Genomic DNA, 17,589 nt, shown 5'->3' with positions numbered 1-17,589 from the left:
TGTAGCAATAATATGACATGTTGTGAATGCAATAGAGAAACTTTGAGCAATAGCCGGCCGCGCGTATACTATGGAGGAGCATATAGAATTAAATTAATAATTAAAATAAAAATTTAACAAATTTTTTAAAAAGTATATTAGTGGTGTAATTTCTTGGTATTAATCTAAAAACAAACATGAATACCAATAGAGAAATGAAAAAGCTTTAGAATTAAAGCTCTGGTACGGAACGTTTTTATAATTTCTCAAACTTTAAGGGTTTTCTTTAATACTACTAATAATAAATACAATTAACGTTCCTCAAATTCTAATTTTTCTTTAATATGTCAAAATATTTTAAATAAATCAAGAATACATCTTTATCATTTTTTTATTCTATGTTATACAATAAAATGAATAAAAGGATAAATCAATTATTATTTTTTTGTCTCTATCTTCATTAAATTTTAAAGCATATGTATATATAAATACAAAATTAATTTGAAAGATAATAACATCGATAAGTACAAATCTTTCTCCCACTCTAAATCTATCTAAAATTCAAATAAAACAATTAAACCTATACGTAGAGTACTCTCACTCTATAAATAGATACTAAGATTTTATTCTTCAATTTTCTTAAAATAAATACGAATAGCAACCTAGGTTAAACATTGTTGATTCTAATGGCTGAGTTGAATATGTATTGATTTTGTATACGTGATTTTGGTGGTTGAGTTGAAGATGTATCGAAGTGAGGAATGGAAGGACATGGTTAGGGCAGATAAGATTGATTTGAAGAGTATAGATTTACAATTGAGCAAGACTTTCAAGACTTCTAAGAAGCCCGAGGCGTGGGAGATAGATCCAACTGCGTTAGAAATTCGACAAGTTATAGCTCAAGGAACCTACCGAGGCACTTATATGGGACAAGATGTTGATGGTACTCTCTTCTATCTCAATATTGTTGGTTTTATATATATGTATATGCCATATTTGCTCAATTTGTTTTTTGAATATTGATCTTATTTAGCTTTTAAATATCAATAGTAGTTGATTTAGAAACGTAGCATGCTGAGATTTTTCAATATAATTGACCATTTTTAAAAGTTGGAATTTGATCTGACTTTTTTAGGCAATTTGCTTTATTTAGTCTGTCTCTCGTCATAATATTTGCTCGGAAAATAGTTTAAGTAGTGGATGATACGAGTTTTAACGACAATGGTAAATAAGTAGATGTACGAGGGTAATAAATCGTGCGAAAGTTAAGGTACTAATTTGGTGAAAACATTGACTATTTTATGTGGATAGAAAGGGTTTGTCATTATAGAAAAACATGAGTATTTTATATGCAGTTAAGTTGTTGGATTTGCAAGATGGCACAAGATCAGCGGCTGAGATTATAGCCCTATTCAAACAGGAGGTTTCTATATGGCACAGGCTCAGCCATCCCAACATCACATATGTACACATGATTTGTTTTAAATATCCAACCTTTTCCACTCCTTTTGTTTCATTTATTATAGCAAGTAATTCTTGTTATAGTGCATTGGCGCGTCAATGGGTGCTTCGCAGTTAAAATTTCCGGCCTCCTCGGGGGGTCGTACGAACTGCTTTGTTGTAACACAACATATCTCCGGAGGCACGTTGAAGAAACTCTTATTCAATAATCGAATAAAGAAGCTTCCCTTCAAAGCCGTGATCAAGCTTTCTTTGGACCTCGCAAACGGGTAAATCTTTCACTAGCATATACTTAATACTTCGTCCATTAAATATCCCAATTCACTTTTACTATTTTTAGTAAATCAACATATTTGTTGTATTTTTTAAGATACAATGTTTTACCTTTCTGGTAGGCTATTGTCCCATTTCACTTTTACTGTTTTTAAAAAATTGACCATATTTATTGTATTTTTATGATTCAATGTTTTACATTTATATGATGTGTGCTGGTCTCGTAGGCTGAGCTATATACACGCGCAAAGGATCGTACACCGTGATATCAAAGCAGAAAACATGGTCATAGGTCCCAAAAGTAGACTACAAATCACTGGTTTTGGAGTGGCTCGTGTCGAAGCTAAAAATCCAAGTGAGATGACCGGTACAACCGGAACCATCGGCTACATGGCCCCTGAGGTACATCTCTAACAAAATATATATCGAAATCAATACTGTACAAGTAACATATTTGTCGTCCGCTTAGGTACTCGAGGGGAAGCCTTATAACCACAAATGCGACGTATACAGCTTCGGAATATGCTTATGGGAAATGTATTGTTGTGATGTGCCTTATCCCGATCTTAACTTGGCCAGGATTTTAACCGCGGTTGTTAAAAAGGTAAAGTTAATTTTTAGCTTGTTTGATGCTAGGATTGTATGTCTAATATAATGTGACATTTATTTAGAATCTACGACCGGAGATTCCTCGTTGTTGCCCTAGCTCTTTCGCAAGCATCATGAAACGGTGCTGGGATGCTAACCCGAATAAACGGCTGGAGATGGAAGAGGTTGTGAAGCTGCTCGAGTCAATCGACACGTCTAAAGGAGGCCGCATGATACCGGAAAACCACTCACCCGGCTGTTTATGCTTTGCTCGAGCTAGGGGGCCTTAGTTTGTTTTTCAGTCATTAGACAACTTAAATTCCATTTTATTGAGCTAATTTGTTCTATATATTTTTATTCATGTGCAATACTCTATGATTCACTTTCGAATCTCTGATATGTTGAACGGAGAAGATACATTTTACCAACTAAGTTGCAGCTCATCGCTTGTCTCAAGTGCTCAAATTACTTTCCTTTCTACTTTTACCTTATCATATTCCTCATCTATTTCACTTTTGATTGCTACAAGATCAAAGTAGTTTGGCCAATTAGTTTTGCATTCCCTTGAATTTATCATCTCCAGTTTTAAAATTCTTTCTTACTAATTAATTATATTATGAATTATATTAAGATAAAGAAAATTATACAATTAAAATCTTAAAACTATATATTATTGAAAGCCAAAAATTATATGAACTTACTTTATTTATTTTTAAATGAATGATGATATCATTTGCTTGAATAGTAAAACTAAACTTTGCTTTCCGTATAAGCCATTTAATTGATGCAATGAGCACGAAACCTAAAGAACTATATTCATATATATCAATGTAGATTATAATAATCTATAGATTAACCCATTCCACAAGATACGGAAAAATATCTTCCAAATATATTCTCCTTTTACTATAGAGATATTAATTATTGAGATTTGTTATGCTGCACGAAACAAGAAAAAGAGATGTGAGGTTGGAAGAGAGCGGGTGCTCACGAGGAATCGCGCAGCATATCTTTTCTCGTTAATTATTATCATTATCTTTTACCGTGTAACATATTCTCCTTGCAGCAAGATCTGCCCATCCGTTACCCATTGCGCTACGCAGGGCAAGTAACATATTCTCCTTTTGCTATAGATATGTTGACTATGATATTTGTTTCTTTTATAGGTGCAATAATTAAACCTGCCTCCACCAGTCACTCAAATATTCTTTTCCTTAACACGTTTCTGGACTCATTCAATCGATTCTTATTCCACTATTTGAAGTTTCACAAACACACTTCTTATATATATAAATGAGACAATCTCTTTAATATATAGTTCATGCAATACTCACAAACAAAACACACACACACACACACAAACTAAAAAAATGGCATTAATTAGGTATCCTAATAGGGTCATCAATAGCCATGGTAAACTAGAATTAACCATGGAAGAGTTCAAGAAATGGTTGAAGAAGTTCGACGAAGACGGGGATGGCAAGATAAGTGTGGAGGAGCTCCGGGAGGCCATCCATGCTACGGGCGGGTGGTTCTGCAAGTGGAAGGCTAAGCGAGTTCTCAAGGCGGTCGACACGAATTCCGATGGATTCATCGACGAAAGCGAGATGCCTAAGCTCGTATTGTTTGCTCAAAAACAATTCGGATTGAGGGTTGTTGGTTTTTAGAGTTTTCAGCATGGTATAGAGTTGTAGCCAAGTGTAAGTACCTGTAAATTACTAACAGTTGGGGGCTATATATTAATATAAAATATACTCCCTTTGTCCCACATTATTCGCACCTTTCCTTTTGGGCACGGAGATTAAGGAATGAGTGATAGACAAAGTCAACAATTACGGCTGTAGGTATAAATTGTTACTAAAAATGGAAAGAGTGCAAATAACTTGGGACGCCCAGAAAGGAAATAAGTGCAAGTAGTGCGGGACGGAGGGAGTATAATGGTGTGCGATATTTAGTAGGTGCACATTTTCTATAGACGAAACTTATTGTCAAAATCACAAAATACGAACAACCGGAAAGCAAAATAAAAGTAAATTATAGAAATTAAAATGAAATTGGAAAAAAATAAAATAAGCTTCAAACCCTCAGACGAACTTCAATATTATGATATACCCATATGCATGCATGTATGCCTAGAAATGAGTTTGAATTTGCTAATTCTCAAAATATGGTCCAAGATATACTCTCTTTTTTTTATTTTATAAATTTACCAACTAAATAAACTTATATTCTTGAAATTTTACCATTTACTATATTATTCGGATTTTGGGACCTTTTCCAGTAATATTATGAAGCTAGAATGAAGTATCAAAAGGTATTTAAAAAATATCCAACAACTCAACAGTAAATTTGGTATGTTAAGAATTAAGATTATTCTTGATTTTTAACTTTCCTTCAAAAACAAATTCTTGATTTTTAACTTAGTATTACCGATGGAATGTAAATATTGATTAGTCAAATCTCAATTTTTATTGCTTTACGTACGTGTCGTGTGTATTTAAATGGGTCAAGTAATAATACCCAATCACATTAATTAATAAAAACAAAATAGTAAAAAGTATTTTGAAATTAGTTTAGGTTATAACCAATCAGCCACAATTACATAAAATTAAAGTGAGATTGAAAATGGTACAAAGTTAAAGTTTGTTTATACAATGATTGAAGTGATCTTCCATATTCCAAAGTAAAATTTATGTAATAATTCGTTCTAATGTGTAGATTCTGGTATTTTGCTGTCCAGATATATTTCATTTATAAATACTTATAAAGTGAAACAAGTATAATTCTCATCCATTGGAAAATACTTAGTCTTCCTCTATATATTCGATCTCATCCTCTTCCTTTCCAACTATTTTATATATATTTAGGTATAATTCTTCGACATATAGTGTATCATGTGGAAAGTACAAAAATAGAGCTCTACACATCATTATACTCCCTCCGTTCGATAGTAGTCGAGACTTTTCTTTTCGGCACACGATTTAAAAAAATATGTTAAGTGATTTAAGTAAAGGAAGAATAAAGTAGGAAATGAAAAATGTAGAGAAATAAAGAGAGAATAAAATAAGAGAGAGCAAAGTAAGTGAAAAGAAATGCGTTGACTTTAACTAAAAGGGAAAATGACTCCATTAAGAATGTACCCAACAAAAATTGACTTCAACTACTGTGGAACGAATGGAGCATATGTCTTCAAAAAAAATAAAGTACTCCTATATATATGTGAGAACTAATTGGCCCATAATGCTGGCCTGAGTCTAAAAGCCCAATACTCACAAACCCGCCCAGCTGCCCCATCGGGTTTGACCCGCCCTTCAAACCCAGTCTCTACAATCACCTCCCATTTTGCTAGTTCCTCAAATCTCATAAGAATAATTCTATTGTGATAATGTAAAACATATCCAATTTTTTTGCTTTTTCAACTGATTACTAAGGTTGGAGACTTTTCAGAATTTGACCAAGAGTTAAGCTATTTTTTACCTGACAATGTGCCTTTATTAAATTACTACTACTATCTATTTGATAAAGATAGAAATCCATGGGTTCCATCCTAAAACCAATTGGTGATAGGAGGAGGGGTCCATGAGACTTATATACTAGTTTCAGTTTTATCTTGACACCGATGTGGGACAATTATATGTTATATTTTTAGTTTCAATTGCCAACACCCTCCCTCAAATCCTTCAAGGTGAACCTTGGAGGGGTTGGACTTTTTTCTAATCGATTGGACAATCGGTCCAATTTTTTTCGATCGGCTGGGACCACTTGGCCCAAATTTTCAGCCCAGTTATACTGCTGTGTCAGTCATTTTTTTCGGTTTCAGCCCAGATATACTACTAGGTCAGTTAAATATGACTCACAGTCAGCCCAGTTATACTGCTGTGTCAGTCATTTTTTTCGGTTTCAGCCCAGATATACTACTAGGTCAGTTAAATATGACTCACAGTCGGCGACCCGCTCTGATACCAAGATAGAAATCCATGGGTTCCATCCTAAAACCAATTGGTGATAGGAGGAGGGGTCCATGAGACTTATATACTAGTTTCAGTTTTATCTTGACACCGATGTGGGACAATTATATGTTATATTTTTAGTTTCAATTGCCAACAGATAATTTTAATCTATTGATCACTAACCTCAAAATATGGGCACCCATATGATCGATATACTAGTTTAAAATCTGCCTTGTTATACTTATTTAGGATTGTTGGTTGTTGGTACTGATCAAATGTGTGTTATGCTGCTATACCTTATTTAGAAAATTCAAAAAGTTAAGGGAAAAAACAAAAATCGTGAATGTTCGTGAATTTACAGGCAAATTATATTGTTTTAGTAAAAATGACGTTGTTGTAATGATCGATGTTTTGGCCTCATTGACAACTCCAACAATTACGTCCGCCTCAATTTGGAGAAGAATGAATTTTGGAGAAAGAATCAAGAAAGATTAAAATTCGTTGAATAAAATAAAATACTAAAGTTAAAGTCTTAATCCTATATAATAAAACAGACAGTAATAATGTTGAAAATATCTTAAACAGAAAACGAACATTACCAATAAAAGATACTCCGTGAAACATTTTGTTCTTTCAATGTAAAATTATTATTTCCGCGACTGCTTAAATTAGTTTTCTATTAATGCTGATGTCGACTTTATTAATTTATCAGGTATGGTAATTTAATATTTAAATTATACTATTAGACAAATGATTCTACTCTCTCCTTAGCAATAGTTGTGTCATTTATTAATTTTTGTTCATCCACCAAATGTCTCATTTGCTATTTTATTACCGTTGGTAATATATCTAATATTTTCACTATCATTGTTTCATTTATATTACATTATAAAATTAGGACTTATTTTATATTAATCTTTTTTTCATCCACTTTTTATTACACTCCTGATTTTTACAATTTGTCAATCCAATCAAATTTAGCCTGTATTGAAGGGGAGTATTTCTTTTAGAGCATCCACAGCGGTGTCCTTGCCAATGGACGTGCTCTTGCCGTCGATAAGGACAAGCCTTGTCCGCCGCTGTGCTCTTGCCGACGGCAGGGTGCTGCTCTATGCATAGAGCACGTTCGTGCCAACAGCAAGAGCACGAGGCGTCGACGTGTCATGCTCTGATTGGCCCGTTGATTTATCATTTTTTATTATTATCTTTTTTAAAAAATTGAAAAAATCTAAAAATTTAGATTTAATAAAAAAAATATTTTCCCACTTCCTAATAAAATATATCCATTTTTTCCACACTTTAATTTACTTTTTCATTATTTTTACCCCAAAATTCATACTTTCATCTATAAATACTCTCATTTCAAACACAAAAAATGACACTATACCAAACAACTCTCTCAATCTCATTTTTAGGATTTTAATTATTTAATTTTTAATTTTTGGGATTTTAATTATGTAATTTTTATTTTTAGGATTTTAATTATGTAAGTTTTTTATTTTTATAATTTGTAATATTATTTCGGGTATTTTAATGCATTTTAATATTGCAGAAATGTTTTTATTTAAATTGAATAATAGAATGGTGGGACGCTTGAGCTTGTCTTTGCGAAAGAGTACGGATGTGAGTGTTGTGTTCTTACCTAGAGTAGGTAGTAAAAGTGGGTTCGGGCCCACATCCTTGCTCGTTGGCCTGAGCATGGATGTGGACGCTCTACTTGTCCAATTGATAGCCGGCAAAAATTAGTTCTATGTCCAATTTCACCTCCACTTAATGACAAAGAATTCCGGCACAAATTGTTAAAATTTCAAGAAAGTTCAAATATTGAATTCACTTTTACATAAATCCTACCGCCGTTGCCAACTCCTCCTTTCCTTCGGCATTCAATCAAGTCATGGCGGCTTACGGTGCTGCGATTTCTCTCAAGAATACCATTCACACTATTCTACAATCATCTCGCATTTCACTAGTTCCTGCCTCTCCACAAATCTTACAACCCGCCTACGATGCCATGGTTCGCTTGCAAAAAGTTCTGCTAAAATTGGAGGACACCGGCTACAGCAAGATCAGGACGAAGATGAATGATTTGGACGAGCGAATCAAAGAGACCGTATGGGAATTCGAAGATTTACTAGAATCTCATGTGTATGAACAGATTCTTCCACAAGTCGAAGGTGAGAGAGATCACTTGTCTTTCCCGGTAGATCTGCAGAGTCTCCGACAGAGTATTGATTGCTTCATCCAGAGGGTTTCGGTCATGGAGGCGGAGTTCGATATTGAACTACTCTCTATGCCTGAAGAAGAAGGCGAGCCTCTTTCCTCCAGAATTGATTTTGGTGGAATCGACTCAAACATGGTTGGGTTATCCGGTGAATTTGAAGAAGTAAGGGCTTATCTTTGTGCAGAAGATGACATGAGTTGGTGGTTACCGGTTATTGGGATGGCAGGAGTTGGAAAAACAACATTTGCTAAGAAATTATTTGATGATCCATCAGTTAAGAGTCATTTCGAGCTTCGAGCATGGGTCAAAGTGGGCAGAAAATGTGAATTCCATGAAATGGTGCAATGCATTCTATCTCAAGTGGATCCCAACACTCACATCCAAATGCTTACATTTGGAGACGATGGCGACGATGAGAAATTAGTTGGACTCTTGCAAGAGAGGCTGAAGGATAAGAAATGTCTCATTGTGTTGGATGATGTATGGAAATGGGACACACGAGTGATGGATACCTTGCTAGAAGAGAATGTCCAAATCTTGCTAACAAGCAGGAAAAATATTAAAGAATGTCCAACTAAGGGTACACTACGCTTGTTGACTAATAAAGAAAGTAAGAAATTACTTAGCGAGAAGATGTTTGGGGAAGAGGGTTTCCCTCCTCACCTTGATGAACTAGGAGAGAAGATTGCTAAAAAATGCGAAGGTCTTCCACTTATGATAGTCACAGTTGCGGAGCTCCTATCTAAAGAGGAAACAACCACAGAAAATTGGACTGAGGTAGCTGAAAAACAACATAATTCAGTATTCTTGGATGCATATGATCAAATAGCAGAGGTACTTTACCCAAGCTATAACTACTTACCTCAAAATTTGAAGATGTTATTTCTCTATTTGGGAGCTTGCCCTCCATATACTGATATTCGACCACACATCATCTTTAACATGTTGAGTTCTGAGGGGTTTCTTGAATCTTTTGGTAGTCAAATTTTGGATGATTTGAATGGAGAAACTTTAAATCTTCATTTGTACGAATGGGTGGTACACCTTGCTTTCCGGTATTTCCTCGTTCTATTCAATATCACTCTCGATTCTTGGTTTTCAAAGAAAATGTTTCGTGTGCATTCTTGCTGGCAGCACTTTTGTAAGAAAGAAGCAACTAGGATTAAGTTTTTGCATGTTTTACAAAGCTACGATGATGTTGTGAAAGATCAACGTCGGTTGTGTGCCCATCACATCTCTTTATTTTCCTTGAAAGAAGTGTGTGAAAAAATAAAAAATGATTGTGCATCCAATGTACGTTCTCTCCTTTGTCTTGGTCAATACCACGAATATGCGATGCCATTACATGCAATGGATTTCAAGTTGCTCAAGGTACTGGAAGCTGGAAGTGTCCGATTTTATCGTTTCCCACTTGAAATTTTTAAACTAATTTGTCTAAAGTACCTTTGCCTAACCTACAACAAAGAAATCCCAGTTTCTATATCCAACCTTTTTCACCTTCAATTCTTGACTATCTATCAACATATGGACATTATAAAACGTGGAGCTTTGTCATGTATGCCGGTGGAAGTATGGGACATGAAAGAACTACAACATATTGAGGTATGGGGAAAAGACCTAGTGATCCCTGATTCTTCTGTTGCTGCATTGGATAGACTTTACGCTCTTATTGGTGTGAGTGAAAAGAGTTGCATAAGAGAAATTCTCCAGAGAATCCCTAATTTAAAGAAATTAGGAATTGTGGTACAATTGCAGCCTTATGATGAAGATGATGATAGAAACCCATTAAGTAACTTGAGTTTTATATCAGAGGAACTTCAGAAATTGGATATACTTCAATTTACTGTGAAGTATCCTGATATTAAGCGTGAGTTCATGGTTCCTCTTTCAATGTTCCCATCAAGTTTGAAAAGGTTGAATTTGAGTGGCTTAGGGTGTCCATGGAAGTACATGAATGACATTGGTATGTTGCTACCAAATCTTAGTTACCTCAAGTTACAAAACTATGCCTTTCGAGGCCCAGAGTGGGATATAGGATCTGATTGTTTTTTGAAGCTTGAGACAGTTATAATTAAGGACACCAATTTGGTGCGATTGAGAGCTCAGCACGGAAGTCTCCCAAGGCTTGAACTCCTAAGCCTACGCCATTGCTACAAATTACAACAACTCGATTGGACGCGTGGTCCCTCAATGTTCACCACTACAATTATTGAGTTAGTTGAGTGCAATCCCTTAGCCGTCATTTCTGCCTATCAATTAAGACCTGAATCTGTCTTTACGATTCGTTGGTACTCTTCTTTCTGAATTCCAACCTCGATCGACTCTCAACTTGGTTATCGGGTTAGTCTTCCTACTCCCTTTAATTTGCACAAAACCACATGAATTCACTAACTAAAATGCTTGTGCTTGTAAGTGGTTTGGTTATATTATTGCAGATATGTGTTTTAGTTTGTTGGCTGCTTTTTCTTCTTACTAGTTATTCTTTAAATGAAAGTTTGATCTCTATAATGGGGGAGGTTTAAAATAACGTAACATGTTTTGAACATATTTATCGCTCACATGTTATATTAATTAACTCTGATTTTTCAGGAAATGAGAGGGCAAAAGGGGGCACATAGCAAGGTATGCTTCATTTCAATTGTATTAGTATTAGTGTATTACCATGTTGTTTCATAAATATAAGCATATGTAGTTATTTGTTGGGCTTGTTGAGGTTTATGAAACCCCAATACTGGAATTTTTGTAACCGACACTGCTGTGAGTTAATTTGTGTGAAAAATACTAAAGACAACTGTTACGAATGCATCCACACCAACCCCATTGGACGTGAGTGTAGCAGGGGAAACGGCTGGCGAGCAGTTGACGGAAGCGCCAGCCGAGGACGAGGAGCGAGCACCATCCGAGAACGAGGAGAGAGCCGAGGACGAGGAGCGAGCACCAGCCGAGAACGAGGCCGAGAACGAGGAGAGAGCCGAGGACGAGGAGCGAGCACCAGCCGAGAACGAGGAGAGAGCAGAGAGAGACGCGGTGCCGAGCAGGAGCTTGAGGCCAAGAGATCGGTTGAAACCTCCCAACCGATTCCTTTGATTAGTTAGAGTCTTTTGGTCATTTAATTATTTTTGTTATTTAATTATTTTTGGTAATTAGTTAGTCATTATGTAATTAACGTTTTTATTATTTTCCGTCGGGTTTTCTTTGTTGGTTCTTTCCCGATGTAGTTAGGATAGGTCGAACCAACCCTAGGGTCCATAGATTATAAATAGGGCTCTTCATTGTTCCGAAAATCTCATGAATGAAGAATATTATTTTGCCCAAGAAATTGCGTAATACTTTGAACCTTTGTATTCTGCCGACGAAGAGTGAATCTTCGCGCCAGATTTTGTTTCAGCCGCCGATCTTCTTGTTGAAGACGCCGGAACGAGTGTTACTTGGTGGAATTGGTCAGGATATTCACGTTAAGAGCAGGAGCCTCTTAACAAGTGGTGCTTTCATCCCGTACTCATGGATGTGTTGGACGTCAACAACCCGTCTCGCCCGCCGCTGACAGGGGGCAACGCGACGGAATTGGGAATCGGCTCATCTCGCCGCCGATCTGGGGTTGTGATTCGGGAGAACGCGGGTCAGCCGCAGGAGCAGGCGCGCGGGGTTACTCGTGAAGGGGACGTCGACCCTTTCAAACTAGGGTTTGATCGAATTATGTCTCGTTTCGATCAATTGGAGATGCGTATGGATAATTCTGATCGTCGGATGGATAATATGGAGGGTCGACCCCTACAGGAGGATGATCTCTCGGTTGAGGAGTCCGATTCCGACGATCGCGAGTATCGTTCTTATCGCGATCCGCACGGCCAGCCCAAGGATTGTAAACCTAGACGTCAGGCAGGTTATCGCGGAGGGCGACCGCCACGGGGCGGGCGAAAGGACGTGTATAGAGGGCGTGATTCTTATCGACGAGAGGAGGGAGCATCGCCCGATACACGCCCGCGGCGCACGACAAGTTGGGACCGGCCCTCTGCGCGCCTGAAAGGGGGCCCTACTCGCCGCCCAACGGTGTGGGACAGTCCCCGACATCGGGAGCAGGGTGCTTGGAGACATGGAGGTGATGACAACACGGGCGTCACTATGCGGGCACCGCACTTCGACGGCTCAAATGCGACGAATTGGATATCACGCGTCGAATATTACTTTAATCACAAACTGATGCCCGAGGAGGACAGGCTACATTACACAGTTATGTTATTCGAACCTCCGGCGGCAGAATGGATTTTTAACTATCAGAAGAACAATCCCTACGTTACTTGGCCCGAATTTTTGGAGGACGTACGTCATCGCTTTGATCCTCAGAGTTTCAAGAATTATACGGGTCCCCTTGCAAAATTGGTACAAACGGGCTCTGTTACTGAATATCACAACACCTTTGAGAGGTATTTGGACAGAGTCCAAGGTCTTTCGGACGAGGCATTGATCCCAATCTTTATTGAGGGTTTGAAACAACCGCTCCAGGAGACGGTGGAGTTGCAACAACCGCAATCACTAGCCGAGGCAATGGCGCTGGCGCTGCGGTTGGGAGCAAGTCAGGAGCAGCGCGCGCAGCAGGCTGCTGCAACCCAGAAGCGGCAGTGGCAGAACAGGGACTCCCGGCTCGCTGCGGGGGCCCCGACGACCAGCTCCGCCCCACCACCGACTGGGGCGCCATCGACCAACACTCGCTTTGCTCCAGTCAGGGTTTCGCTGGCTGAAAAATCAGAGAGATCGAGGAAGGGGTTGTGTTGGCATTGCCCCGAGAAATATACCCCGGGACATGTGTGTGCGGTGAAATTGTTGTGTTATGTCGGGGAGGAGGATGACGAGGATACACGACCGGATACCGAGTGTCAATTACAGGATGATCATGTTATCACGGCAGACCTATCTCACCTGCATTCGTTGAATGGGAACAGCCGGTCTAGGCCATTTAGGGTGACAGGAAACATTGGATCAACGGAGGTGGGCGTACTTATTGATACAGGGAGCACCCACGACTTCCTGCACCCGCGAATTGCGGAGCGCCTCCAGCTCGCTTTGACACCTATTCGACCCTTTCGGGTATACGTAGGAAACGGAGCCTCGTTATTATGTGCCCACGTGTCTCGTCGCACGAAGTTGACTATACAAGGTGCTCAGTTTTTGGTGGATTTGCACATTCTGGAAGTGCATGGAGCGGATGTGATCCTAGGGATGGACTGGCTCGAATCACTTGGCAAAATCTCGGCGGATTTTGTTGGGAAAACCCTGGAGTTCCGACGGGGAGAAGATGCGATCGTGTTGAAGGGGGATAGACCGGGACCGCAGCAGCTGTCCTTGAATTCATTGATGATGCTGGCAGCTCACTCTCCATCACACGAATTTTATGAGATTGTGCCCTTCGATTCCGAACCGGGGACAGGCGAGTTGTTATCCGTCGAACCGTGTTTTCCACCTGATCTACCGCCACAGTTTAGGGCAGTATTGGAGGCTCATCAGCAGGTGTTCGCGTTGCCAGTAGGGATGCCCCCTAAGCGAGCTTTCGATCATAAAATCCATTTGCTCCCCAACACCAAACCAATTAACGTGCGACCATACCGTTACCCTTACTTTCAGAAGAACGAAATCGAGCATCAGGTTCAGGAGATGTTAGAACAAGGGATAATACAGAAAAGCCAGAGCCCTTTCTCGTCTCCAGTATTGTTGATTCGGAAGAAGGATGGTTCTTTCAGGTTTTGCATAGATTATCGTGCCCTGAACTCGGCGACTATTCCGGACCACTTCCCGATCCCGACCGCGGATGAACTATTCGATGAGCTAGGTGCGGCCAAGTTCTTTACGAAGTTGGACTTACGTTCGGGATATCACTAAATTCGGATGAACGGCGAGGATATTTTTAAGACTGCATTCCGCACCCATGATGGGCATTTTGAATTCCTGGTCATGCCTTTCGGACTGACGAACGCGCCGTCCACGTTTCAGGCAGCCATGAACGGAATATTTCAGCCCTTACTCCGAAAATTCGTCATCGTGTTCTTCGACGATATTTTGATATACAGTCCGTCTCTGGAGGCCCATTGCGAACACTTGTCCGAGGTTCTATCCTTACTACAGTCCCATCAGTTCTTCGTAAAGTTGACGAAGTGCGTGTTCTGCAGCACTACTGTCGAGTACTTAGGCCATCTCATTACGGAGGGCCTCTTGAAGGCGGATCCGGCGAAATTGGAAGCTATGACCGCTTGGCCTACCCCGCGGTCGGTCAGGCAGTTACGTGGATTTTTGGGGTTGACCGGGTATTATCGCCACTTCGTCGCGAACTACGCCATGATTGCAGCTCCCCTTACTGATCTTTTAAAAAAGGACGCCTTCGAGTGGGATGCCGGGGCAGCGGACGCCTTCGAAGCTCTCAAGTTAGCTATGACGTCGGCGCCGGTGTTGAGTCTGCCCGATTTCTCGAAGCCATTTTGTATTGAAACGGATGCCTCCGATGTCGGCATTGGGGCAGTGCTCATACAGGATGCTCATCCGATCGCCTTCTTCAGCAGGAAATTGGGGCCCCGTCGACGAGCTGCTTCCACTTATCACAAGGAGTTATTTGCTATTGTGGAAGCCGTCCAAAAATGGCGCCAGTACTTGTTGGGGAGGGAGTTTGTAATTCGTTCCGATCAAAAGAGTTTGAAGGAACTGTTCCAACAAGTTGTTCACACGCCGGATCAGCAAATGTATGTCCGGAAGTTGATGGGGTACAAGTTTAAAATTGAGTACAAGAAGGGGATATCGAACAAGGCGGCTGACGCTCTGTCGCGTCAGGAGGAGGGGGTCACACCACCGGGTGAACCGGAGGCTTCTTTAGATGAAGATGCTGTCGCGGGAGCGGCGCTGTTGACGGCTGTGGCCCATCCCCTACCGCGCTTGCTGGAGGTACTTCGCTCCGAGACAGCATCCTTTCGCGATTTGGTGGAGCTGGCGGCGAAAATAAAAAAAGGCGAGGCCCCAGCGCACCTTTCATATACAGATGGTCTGATCTACTTTGGCCGCCGGGTCCTTGTCAGCCCGTCATCGGCCATGAAGAGGTTGCTGTTAAAGGAACACCATTGTACCCCACTCGCAGGCCACCCCGGTCATGAGCGTACGTTCCGTTTGTTAGCTGCGGGGTTCTACTGGCCCAAAATGCGGAAAGAGGTGCGGGATTTTGTAGACGCGTGTGTCGTCTGTCAATCTACGAAGTATTCAACCCAGAAACCGGCCGGCCTGCTACAACCGCTCCCGGTCCCGTCGCAGGTTTGGGACGATGTCTCCATGGACTTCATAACGGGTCTGCCGCAATCCCGGGGATATACGACCATTATGGTTGTGGTGGATAGGTTGTCCAAATATGCTCACTTTGCCGCTTTACCCACTCGGTTTGACGCCCTGCGCGTGGCGCATCTCTTCGTCAATACAGTGGTCCGTCATCACGGATTTCCAAGGACTTTAGTGTCGGATCGGGACCCGGTTTTCTTGAATTCCGTGTGGGAAGGAATCTTGCAACTTAGCGGCACGAAGTTGCACTTCTCGACGGCCTATCATCCGCAATCCGACGGCCAGACGGAGAGTCGGAATAAGGGACTAGAGTAGTACCTCCGCGCATTCACCGCGGATCGCCCCTCGACGTGGTCGAACTTCCTACCTTGGGCCGAATTGGCGCTGAATTGTTTTCATCATGAGGGTCTCGGGACGTCACCATTCCGTGCTCTGTATGGCCGAGAGCCGCCACCCTTGATTGCTGCTCCCCCGTCGGCCAAAACCCCTCCAAACGTGGCAGATTTGATTAAGGAACGGGGTGCGCTCTTGGTGGAGTTACGCCGGAACCTTCAGAGGGCACAACAACGGATGAGAGCGTCGGCTAATAAACATCGCCGCCACATTGAGTTCGAAGTGGGGGATTTCGTGTGGCTGAAACTGCAGCCGTATCGTCAGCACTCGGTGGCAAAACCGGTTTCGGCTAAGTTGGCGAAGAGATTTTATGGACCTTTTGAGATTCTGCAGAAGATAGGTCCGGTGGCGTACAAGCTGCGTCTTCCCGAGGGGAGTCGGGTGCATAATGTTTTCCATGTTAGCTTGTTGCGCGCTTTCGTGGCGGGGGATGAAGTGGTTCCTCTGCCCGACAAGTTCAGCGGGGTCAGACCCATTGCTCATCCGGTGGCCATTTTGGAGTCTCAGATTATGTGGCATGAGGGAAAGGCGGTCGAGCACGTGTTGGTGCGTTGGTCGGATGGAACGGACTCACCCTCGTGGGAGCCGCTGACGGAAGTCCGCAAGCGATTTCCAGATCTCCCCCTTGAGGACAAGGGTGCTGCTAAGGAGGGGGGAGTTGTTACGAATGCATCCACACCAACCCCATTGGACGTGAGTGTAGCAGGGGAAACGGCTGGCGAGCAGTTGACGGAAGCGCCAGCCGAGGACGAGGAGCGAGCACCATCCGAGAACGAGGAGAGAGCCGAGGACGAGGAGCGAGCACCAGCCGAGAACGAGGCCGAGAACGAGGAGAGAGCCGAGGACGAGGAGCGAGCACCAGCCGAGAACGAGGAGAGAGCAGAGAGAGACGCGGTGCCGAGCAGGAGCTTGAGGCCAAGAGATCGGTTGAAACCTCCCAACCGATTCCTTTGATTAGTTAGAGTCTTTTGGTCATTTAATTATTTTTGTTATTTAATTATTTTTGGTAATTAGTTAGTCATTATGTAATTAACGTTTTTATTATTTTCCGTCGGGTTTTCTTTGTTGGTTCTTTCCCGATGTAGTTAGGATAGGTCGAACCAACCCTAGGGTCCATAGATTATAAATAGGGCTCTTCATTGTTCCGAAAATCTCATGAATGAAGAATATTATTTTGCCCAAGAAATTGCGTAATACTTTGAACCTTTGTATTCTGCCGACGAAGAGTGAATCTTCGCGCCAGATTTTGTTTCAGCCGCCGATCTTCTTGTTGAAGACGCCGGAACGAGTGTTACTTGGTGGAATTGGTCAGGATATTCACGTTAAGAGCAGGAGCCTCTTAACAACAACAGTGATAAAGCTTTATAGAAATTAGGAAACAATGAGATATATGAGTAGGAAAATATATTTGATTATGTT

The 17,589-nt window shown here is 41.0% G+C and overlaps 3 protein-coding genes across 3 annotated transcripts; all 3 read left to right on the top strand.

Annotated features, from left to right (window-relative positions):
- The first annotated feature begins 651 nt into the window (after positions 1–651).
- On the top strand, positions 652–2,630 carry LOC121764563 (serine/threonine-protein kinase STY13-like). Its single transcript, XM_042160567.1, has 6 exons — positions 652–922; positions 1,335–1,444; positions 1,525–1,709; positions 1,941–2,115; positions 2,183–2,317; positions 2,385–2,630. Exons 1-6 carry the CDS (start codon positions 724–726, stop codon positions 2,589–2,591), a joined length of 1,011 nt encoding a protein of 336 aa, XP_042016501.1. The 5' UTR covers positions 652–723; the 3' UTR covers positions 2,592–2,630.
- A 5,515-nt stretch (positions 2,631–8,145) lies between these two features.
- LOC121765624 (putative late blight resistance protein homolog R1B-12) lies at positions 8,146–11,559 on the top strand. Its single transcript, XM_042161826.1, has 3 exons — positions 8,146–10,560; positions 11,062–11,094; positions 11,260–11,559. The coding sequence occupies exons 1-3, from the start codon at positions 8,146–8,148 to the stop codon at positions 11,557–11,559; spliced, it is 2,748 nt and encodes a 915-aa protein (XP_042017760.1).
- A 414-nt stretch (positions 11,560–11,973) lies between these two features.
- LOC121765623 lies at positions 11,974–14,346 on the top strand. Its single transcript, XM_042161825.1, has one exon. It carries the CDS (start codon positions 11,974–11,976, stop codon positions 14,344–14,346), a length of 2,373 nt encoding a protein of 790 aa, XP_042017759.1.
- Positions 14,347–17,589: the final 3,243 nt, after the last annotated feature.

This window comes from Salvia splendens, chromosome 14 (assembly GCF_004379255.2).
Source record: "Salvia splendens isolate huo1 chromosome 14, SspV2, whole genome shotgun sequence".
NCBI lineage: Eukaryota > Viridiplantae > Streptophyta > Magnoliopsida > Lamiales > Lamiaceae > Salvia > Salvia splendens.
The sequence above is the reverse complement of the archived record's forward strand: the minus strand, read 5'-3'. Positions and strand labels throughout refer to the sequence as shown.